Source organism: Pinus tabuliformis, chromosome 8, assembly GCF_031772625.1.
Source record: "Pinus tabuliformis cultivar Carrire ecotype Pingquan chromosome 8, CPIR1, whole genome shotgun sequence".
Taxonomy (NCBI): domain Eukaryota; kingdom Viridiplantae; phylum Streptophyta; class Pinopsida; order Pinales; family Pinaceae; genus Pinus; species Pinus tabuliformis.
This window is the reverse complement of record NC_142294.1, coordinates 74,330,535-74,341,034: the sequence shown is the minus strand read 5'-3', so window position 1 is coordinate 74,341,034 and position 10,500 is coordinate 74,330,535. Positions and strand designations below refer to the sequence as shown.

Genomic DNA, 10,500 nt, shown 5'->3' with positions numbered 1-10,500 from the left:
ACGGATAAAATTAATTGCAAATCAACTCCAAACACCAAAATTCTAGAGACAAAAACTAATAATAAAACTTACTTTCATATTACTTGCATCCTCCTACATTATAATCATATAAACTACAGGCATATGAGTTACGCAGTGATACACCCGTGGAGAAGCGTCAGCTAATAGGATCATAATCTGAAGTTGAAAGTTGATCATTATTCCCCTATTTAGCGAAGATTTCGTCAACCACCTGTCAAGCAGCAGCCTTAATCATCTTTTTCCAACAAAAAGTAGCCTGCTTGCCGAAGCGCACACGCAATCTCAAAACCACCGTTCACGCTAAAACCCACGGCCCTCGATCCCACCAACGTCTTTTGCTCAACAGAAAAATAGGCAAGCAGATTTTGAGGCAAAACGCGCCCGATATGGCGATCTGGCAAAGCCTGACAATTATTGTTCTGTTGATCAATTTCCAGGGCGCCGAGCAGGCGGAATTTGTGTACAATGGATTCGAGGCCATCGATTTGAAGCTCAGCGGAATGGCCGACGTTAAATCCGGGGTGCTTCGGCTCACAGACGACACGGCAAGAATGATGGGTCACGCGTTCTATCCGAACCCAATCAAGAATTTGAATAATTCTTTCAGTACAACTTTTGTGTTCTCGATTATGCCTCAGTATCCTGATCTGGGAGGCCATGGGCTGGCCTTTGTTCTAACTCCGTTTCCAGAACTGAAGGGAGCTCTGCCCAGCCAGTACATGGGAATGCTCAATTCTTCAAGCAATGGCAAGGCCTTCAATCATTTGTTCGCAATCGAATTCGACACAGTCCAGGACTATGAATTCAATGACATTAACGACAACCACGTGGGAATCGACCTCAATAACATGATCTCTAATGCTTCTGCTGCTGTGTCGTACAAGAATGGTAAATTGGCCGACGAATCGCAGGTGCTGAGTCTAAAAAGTGGAGAAAATTTAAGGGCATGGATAGATTACGATGGTGTGAATCACAGGCTCAATGTAAGCTTAGCACCTGCTCGTTTTGCAAAACCCTTATGGCCTGTGTTATCGTCTGCAGTTAATTTGTCTAATATAACTGTACAGGATATGTATGTGGGTTTTTCTGCGGCGACAGGGCTTTTATCGAGTTTTCACCATGTTATGGGATGGAGTTTCAGTACTAATGGATCTGCAAAGGATTTAAATGTTAAGAATCTTCCTTCCATTCGTTCCCATGGAGGGAAAAAAATGTTGCACCGTGTTATAGCTCTCGTGGTTTCTGCTGCGGTGCTTCTGGGAGCAACGATAGTCTTTGTGGTCATATATTGGAGAGAAAGAGAGCACATCGAAGCCTGGGAGCTTGAATGTGGGCCTCATAGATTCACATACAAGGAGATCAAGTTGGCCACGAAGGGATTCAAGGAGATGTTGGGCTTTGGCGGTTTTGGGCGAGTTTACAAAGGGGTTTTGCCCACGGGCGTCGAAGTTGCAGTGAAGCGAGTATCGCATGATTCGAAGCAGGGCGTAAGGGAATTTGTTGCGGAAATTTCGAGCATCGGCAGGCTTCGACACCGGAACCTGGTGCAGCTTCAGGGCTGGTGCAGGCGTAAAGGGGAGCTTCTGTTGGTCTACGATTATATGCCCAATGGGAGCCTGGATAAATCGTTGTTTGAGAATTCAAAAGGTGTTTTAAATTGGTCGCAGAGGTACCGAATATTGAAAGGGGTTGCGGCCGGTTTGGTGTATCTTCACGAGGAATGGGAGCAACGCGATGTGCACAGAGACGTGAAGGCGAGCAATATGTTGATGGATGCGGAGCTCAATGGCCGACGTGGGGACTTCAGCCTCGCTCGCCTATACGAGCACAGGAAAAATCCTCAGACGACCAAGGTCGTGGGCACTTTAGGGTACCTCGCTCCGGAGCTAACGCGCACCGGAAAGGCGACCACGAACTCCGATGTGTATAGCTACGGCGCTCTGCTTCTGGAAGTCGCCTGTGGAAGGAGGCCCGTTGAGCCCAATCGGTGTACGGAAGAGCTCGTTTTGGTGGAATGGGTTTGGGGGTTTGAAGAGAACGGGATCATTTTGGAGGCGGCGGATCGGAGGCTGCGTGGTGAATATGTGGTCAAAGAGATGGAAACGGTGCTCAAGTTGGGGTTGCTGTGCTCTCATCCCAATCCCGATTGCAGGCCTAACATGAGACAGGTTCTGCAGATTCTGAGCGACGACGCTCCGCTTCCTCCGATGCCTTCTCGACCTGCTTTCGAGGGAGACACGCCCCCCTTTACCGCACTGTTCTGTTCACGCGTTTCGTCCGGGAGTGGCCCTCAGAACACCGACTCTCCTTCCACTGTTGCTACTGATCGTGGTCATGATCAGGAGCTCGCGGTGTTCAGATCCGTGTGAGCCGTTTCCCAAAAAAATATCAGTGCCCCTTGGGAGGCACCTAACCTGTTGTATTTTGGGTAAGTGAATACCTTGCCCTTTCTTGGTAGGAAAGGGTCGCTTAATTGTACGGTATGCCTTGAGATTCTTGGAGCTGTTGAGTATGAACATGAATTTTTGCTGGTATAACATTCCTATCTTCAGCACAACCAGGGGCCCATCTCCGAGTATACATGGAATTGTTTAACCACAGGACTATCTGCACGTCTGTAATGGGTATCCTTGTCTGCCATTAAACAGTTGTTATTTGCAGTTTGCGAGTCTAAAAGCCGTATGTTTCTACCTTTATAAAAAGACAAACCAACCTGCTTCACGAATCTCTGGTTCTCCCACCAAAATTATTGTACGGTGAAGCAGGTGATGGAATGTAATATTATGTTAATAGATGTGTCACATTCTTTGATGCAAGACCGTTTATTTTTGTTTGACAGAAGAAAGTGGCAAATATAATATTTGGGAGTGTAAATTCTATTTCTAGTTTCGTTCATTTATGAGGACCATGGATAATGATGAGTTCCATGGTTAAATTTGTATGGGCGTCTTAATTTTATAAAATTGGAAGGGCATATATTTATCCAGTTTTTAAAGAGGAGAAGTTATAAAAAAAATTGTATTTTTATTAACAAGTGTATATTAAATAAATTTTTTATAAAAAAATGCCAAAATGAAATGGTGTTTTTTTAACTCTTTAAAATTTAAAAAGTGGTTATATTAAAACACTATAAAATTTCAATAGAATTTAGTAAATAAGGAAATATTTTTCTCAAATTCTATTAAAAAAAGGTAAACATATGTTTCTTCTATTCATTAGATAATCTTCAAAAGTGATTGGAATTAATATCATTGAAAATATAAATCTATTTGCACAATGGAAAAAGTATTTTTAGTTTTCATTTGTTTATCTCTTAACATTGTTCAATCAAAGAACACTATCAATAGATTTTCATCTCCATTAAAAACTTCAAGCTCTATAGTTTCAAAAATTTATGTAATTAAAAGGAAAGTTTTCTATATCTAATAGGGAAATATTGTAATATGTAATACACATTTGCAATGTTGTTGTATGGCTTGGTTGGTCTTTTTTTGTTGTTGTTTAAGAATGGTTTTCATATTTGGTCTTTAAAATGAATTCAAGTTTGGTTGATGTCTTTTTCTAACAATGCTGTTTTTTCGTTGATGTCTTTTTCTAATAATATGGTTTCTTTTCAATGTCGTTTAATTTTTCTATGATTTCAACTTATCCTTAAAAACCCTTCATAGCAATAGCTACATGGACACCCACACGCACAACTTATTTCCTAGACGCTGAATAGAGAGAATGAAGTGGGAGACACAATAGTAGTTGTATGGATAACTATTGGCATTCTATATCTTTTGGGAAGACCAACCAGAAAAAGAAAATTAAGTTATAGCCTTGTAGGCAGACCAATCTTCGCTCGTGTGGTTATTAATAGAGCCCTAGAGTTTCATTTTAACACTTCTCCCGAGTTCAAAACTCTACATAATTTTATGAGAAACACATTTATTATTTCTCAATTTTTTTTATAGCATTAATTTGTATGTTTTCAAAAACTAGAGAGTTAATAAACACAAAGGCTTAATTTTATGAGAAACACATTTATTATTTCTCAATTTTTTTTATAGCATTAATTTGTATGTTTTCAAAAACTAGAGAGTTAATAAACACAAAGGCTTTTTAAGATAAGAGAAGAAATACGGGGTTTTAAATAAAGTTTGATTTTACAAATGCTAGGCTTAATAGTAAGCTTGATTACAGTAAGTTCAAATGGCAGCAATCCTAGGCTTTTGTAAGCATTATGGTTGTCATAAAGTTTGATTTTACAAATGCTAGGCTTAATAGTAAGCTTGATTACAGTAAGTTCAAATGGCAACAATCCTAGGCTTTTGTAAGCATTATGGTTGTCAATGACAGAATCATCTAAAAATAGAAAAGATGGTAGTAGTTATTTACAAGAATTCGAATCACTAAGCGTAGTTAACACCATCTAATAGGGCAATATCATAATTGAACAATCTTGTGTGAATGGTTGTCAAAATTGAACAATCTTGCCGAAAAATTTTGCAAATTAAGAAAGAAAATGAAAATGAAGATACAACAGAAAATGTGGTTATGATGTAAAAATGTCAATATTATCACTTTAATCTATTTTTAAACACTATAAAATTACATCTTTAACTAATTTATTTCATTTATTACTATAAAATAAAAAATTATTCATCTATTACTATAAAATGAGAATGTATTCATTTATTACTATAAAACAAGAATTTAAATTAATAAAAAGATTACTATGTCTATATATTGATGTTTGCTAAAAAAAACCCTAAAAAAAGAACCTTATTGGTCTTATTATGCTATCTCAAGATTTGCATATCGAACATCAGAGTTTCAAAGTAATGATGTCTTCATGGAAAATGTAAGGAACCCTATTGGCCTTATTATACTATCTCAAGATATCTATGTGGAACATCAAAGTAATGTCATGAATATGTCCTCATAAAGGTAGGATGGAAGATGTTTTCATAGCGGTAAGATGATTAGTACCCGAATATATTCGACATCCTTGAAGATGTAGTAGATGGTAGTAATTATTTACAAGATGAAAAAAAAAAGTTTGTGAATCAATAAGGGTAGTTATCACTATCTAAAGGGGTAATCTTATAATTGAATAATCTTGTGTTAATGGTGGGTTGATAAGAAAGAATAAAATTTTACAAATTAAAGAAGGAAAATGGAGATACCACATAATATGTAGTATGTGGTTATGATGTAAAAATGTCAATATTGTAGCTTTAATCTATTTTTAAGCACTAGACAAGTATGAAAAATATCGTTTCAAATGCTAAACTGCATATCTATTGAAGGCCATTGATTGGGACCATGATATCACTTTCCTTTATCGATGCTAACTCCCTTGGAAAAACGAATATATGAAAAAATATGAAGTGAAGTACTTCAATGGATTGATTTTTCAGAGTTGAGCAGAGCAAGATGTAATTACAAGTAGAAGTAAATATAAGAAGACACAAATCCACATCAAACCTTCAGGTTGAATGGAAAGATTAAGAGATTCTGCTTGATATGGAGTGTAACCTTGATGGTTCTCATTCTGCAGCAATTTCATCGTTTCCTCCTCGGGAAGGGAAAAAAGTCGTTGAATTTGCTCAAAGACTTAGTCCAAAAAATCTTCATCGATGACATGATGGATGATATAAAAAAAAAATCGAGAGTGTACACATGACTATATAAAGATAAATCATCCATTCCATACATAATAATTTTAATCTATTCCACCTAAATCAATGAACTCAATGAAAGGCCGGGGAAATGAAAGTTAAAAATTAAAACTGAGAGTTAAAAATACCTTGCGAACTTGTGTTGCACTTTCTGTAAGGTTGGGATTGGAAAAATCAATGCAGGCAAGATTCACAGGCTCAGAATAATCTACCACAGTAATTGTTAATTCTGTATTTTATCATTTGTTTATTCTAAATCTCTGATACCTTCAAAATATGCCTTGTTCACGTATACCAATACATAGCTACTTCTCCTCTACTATCAATGAATGCGAAAAGAAACGTATGTTATCAACGAATGCAAACATAAACCTCATATCATGACTGCTAACTCTATGAGTGCTGCCATTATGAGTGATGGCCTGGGAATGGATGAACAACCTCCATTACTTCCCATTGCGCTTTCTTGAGTGTTACCAGAACCTCTTGTAGACTTTAGAGTGTTACATCAGTCAGAGAACTAGAATTTTTTGAAATGTCCTACTGACAAGCAACCCTTCATAGGGCATTTTATGATATTATTTAAGTTTTTAAAAAAACCTGTAAAAATCAAAATTTAAATTTCTTTTGACTAGTAAATTTCGTTGAGCACTTCTTTGACGTGCTAGAAGGCTTCAGAAGGGTTGTGATGTGTTCAAAAGACCATATTTCTAGGACCATATTTTTGGCTTTGACTTATAAGGTGTAGGAGGCCCACATATTTTATGTTATATTTTATTTTACATAAAAATATTTTTCTTATCAAATGCAGAGTAGTTTGTTTGGTTTTAGGTTCAAATTTTATGTTATATTTTATTTTACATAAAAATATTTTTATTATCAAATGCATATTAACTTGTTTGTGTTTAGATTCAAATTTTATACAGAGGAATTAAGACCTCCAAAAGTATTTAATTTGTTTGTGTTTAGATTCAAATTTTATACAGAGGAATTGAGACCTCCAAAAGTATCTAGGGTATGTTGGATTTCAATATTTTTTTGTTTTTGTTTTTATATTATTTTATTAAGTATGGAACTTAGATTATAATGAAACTTTGTTATGTAAAATTTTAAAGAAAGTTGTAATAGTGTTTATGGAGATTGCAAATTTACGTCTTTGAATGAGTCATTCAATGAAATATAAGTTGATTTCCAAGTTTCTTGTGAAATATGTATGGTGTTATAGTGAGATAACAAATTATAGGGTTTCAAGTTCTAATATTGTAGTTAAATCAATGATGAGCATCAAACTAACCAAATAGACTACCTTCCACCTTCCACCTTAGACTAATGGATAGATAAAAATACTTACTAGGATGATTGTGCATCCCTTTAGAATGTACAATGGTCAATCATCTATGTATATGGAATGAAAGCATTCTTTGTGTTTAACATAGCCACAGCATAACCTTTTATAGTTCTATTAGCTATAACATTTTTAGGTGTTCCTAAGGTTTCATCCATTAGTTTCAATTGATGTAGTTGTGCTTACTTCCAATGGATGTAGCTCTGCTTATTTCATCTATATATGAAGAGTACCCTCATGCTCAAACTGAGGTAAAAAAAGCAACCAAATTTGTTGAATGGATCCAAAAGACCAACAAGTTCATAATATTTAGCAAAAACCTAATGCCGAGTAAAATCAATGGCACAATTAGCATAAAGATCTACACAAGCTCAAACTTAGGTAAACAAAGCAACCAAATTTGTTGAATGGATCCAAAAGACCAACAAGTTCATAATATTTAGCAAAAACCTAATGCCAAGTAAAATCAATGGCACAATTAGCATAAAGATCCACACAAGCTTCAGGTTGTGACAAGGTATTGTTACATGGATCTAGCAAGAGCCGATAAGAATCAAATCTCTTGAGGTGCAAACACATTTTATAGTGCAAAACTTAAAAAAATTGCACCTCCAAAGATTGTGTTCCTTTAGGGACTTGATAGATGATGGTTAAGATGAATCTCTCTCTCTAATAGATATTTTATTAATTATGGATTACATTGTCCACATTAAAGGTGTTTTTTTAATTTCTATTAAAATATTTTTTAATACATTTCGATATTACTTTCAAATACTTCTTCTCTTTGCACATTTAAATATTTTATTGCCATCTATATAGATACATATATGTTGTTTATATGTTTTTCCTAAAGTTGATATTAAAATAAAATAGTTAACATGGATATTAAAATGATTTATTTATGTATCCAATCCAAATATGAAAATATAATTAATATCAACTTTATTTTTTTTTTGTTTTATTTACTTTCTTTTAAAAGTTGATATAAAATTATCTTATTTCATATGGACATGGAAATGTTTTATTTTATTTATCTGACATGTATATAGAAATATTTTAGTTATATATATATATATATATATATATATATATATATATATATATATAATTTTATTAGCCATAACATTTTTTTAGATGTTCCTAAAGTTCTATCAATTAGTTCCAATTGATGTAACTCTGTTTATTGCATCTATATAGGAAGAGCACCCCATGCTCAAACTGAGGTAAATAGAGCAACTAAATTTATTGAATGGATCCAAAAGACCAACAAGTTCATAATATTTAGCAAAAAACTAATGCCAAGTAAAATCAATCTCACAATTAGCATAAAATACATTTTTGAGTGCCTAAACGGATTCAACACTTTGAAAAATTCTTAGAGCACTCGAATTCTATAGATAAACAATTTAAACTCAAGTCTTTAAAAATCTATGTCAAATTTTGGTTAAAATTAACTAGCGAATACCCTGAAAAATGTCATTTAATCTATTAATCAAACTATGGGTATGACAATTTAAATTAAAAGTTTAATCCGACATACATAATTATGACTATGGAATGTTATGAATAAATCAAATTATTTTTCCATCTAAAAATTCTACTTATAAATAAATATTTTTGTAAAAGAGTTTTTTTGATAACTAGTAAATATTTTTAACAACAAAGTATATATTCACATAACAATGCACCAATTAATGATTAGTATAAACAACCAAAACAATAACATAGTAATTTAATTATTAAAAAAAAAAAACTGATTATAATTCTTAATAAAAAAATTGATTATATTAGATTATGCAATATATATATATATATAAAATAATTAAACCAACTTGATTTACCAAGCATTAAGATGGATCTACACTATTATTTACCATAAGATTTATTGCGCTGTATGGAAGAGATGTTGTAATGTCATGTAAACATTTTGACTTATCAAATTACATAAAAATAAAACTAGTACAACCACATTAAAAATATTAATGTAGTTGGTATAGCAAAAGGCTTCATTTGTATCTACCATTAATAAATATATAACAAAAAAACTATTGCAACAAAAATATTATTATTAACTATTGTAACAAAATTATTATTATTAACTTTGATTCTACTTAACCTTTAAGAATCTCATGTCTTGATTAACGTAAGTGTTGAAGAGTTTCTATCCTTTACAACCAAGATATAAGGCACTTTTTCTAAAATTAGGTATACTATGAAATCTCTAAGAACCAAACATATGCTGAGCATATTCCCTTGAGAATCAATCTAGGCACACAATCAAAAAAATAAAAAAAAGTCAACAAATCCTCATCCACTTTAAGTGGAAATAGAAAGCTTTCCGCTAAAAAATAAAATGAAGATAAATTAGTCGATTTACTATTCTCTATTTTTGAACACCAACTCATATTTTTACCAAATATTCTTATATAACAAAAACTTATAACTAATAAATAATGTTATTCCTTTATCGAGAAATAAATTGTACATATAAAAAGAAACCAGCGATTCCAGATCCAGAGTCCAGCAAAGTTCAATTACCCCTGCGAAAACTTCATAAAATTAAATTTTGATGGGGCTTCTAAAGGAAACCCAGGGCCAGCAGGATTCGGAGGTATCTTCAGAGATAATGAAAGACGCACTAGATGGGTTTATGCTGACCGGGGAGGCATAATGACCAATAATGAAGCAGAATTGATGGCAGTCTACCAAGGCATCAGAATAGCAATAAGAAATGGATATACAAACTTGGAAATCGAAGGAGACTCGCAGATAGTAGTAGAAATGCTAAGGAATCTAAACAATGGGAAGGATTGGGAACAGGTAGCAAAGAGCTGGAGGACTGCAGGGTTAATTCAGGACCTGGCAGATATATTGAAACGCATTGATTATAAAATTATTAACCACGTTAGGAGAGACGGAAACAAAGCAGCAGACTTCCTCGCAAACTGGGGATGCAACGAGCAGGATGGGAAGGTAGACAGTATATGGCCAACCTTTATGAATAAACCTCGATGGGAGACTCTCAACTCAATCATTACTCAGGATAATGATGAAATCATAGTTCTATGAAAAGGAATACCGATGGTCCCGATCGGGGTGAAAAAGGCGGTAGCGTGGGAGATTATTACGAAGGCAAGAAGGAGGCATGACAGGCCACCTTGCATAAACATAATAACTCAGGATGACATGATGGATTGCAGGCAGGGTATAATTCCGAGGAGCAGTGGTGACAGAGCAATGAAAGGCAGAAGTGGTGAGAGAGGCGGTGCTCTAACGATGGGACGCAGGTTAGCTGGCGCGGGACTAAGAAGGGGAGGAGGGGGCGAACATGGAGAATGCATGCGGAAGAGGGAGGAGGAGCAGAAGAGTAGAGGTGGGCAGCAGGATCAGGAAATCGGGCATGAAAAGAGGCGTGTAGGAGAGAAATCCGCCAGTGTTCTCTGTGATAGCACTGACAAGAGTAAGGAA

The 10,500-nt window shown here is 34.6% G+C and overlaps 1 protein-coding gene and 1 pseudogene across 1 annotated transcript; both read left to right on the top strand.

Annotated features, from left to right (window-relative positions):
• Positions 1-259: 259 nt before the first annotated feature.
• LOC149234219 (L-type lectin-domain containing receptor kinase S.4 pseudogene) lies at positions 260-2,837 on the top strand (annotated as a pseudogene).
• Positions 2,838-9,702: 6,865 nt separating this feature from the next.
• LOC149234218 (uncharacterized) lies at positions 9,703-10,101 on the top strand. The gene has a single exon (XM_089368185.1). It carries the CDS (start codon positions 9,703-9,705, stop codon positions 10,099-10,101), a length of 399 nt encoding a protein of 132 aa, XP_089224311.1.
• Positions 10,102-10,500: the final 399 nt, after the last annotated feature.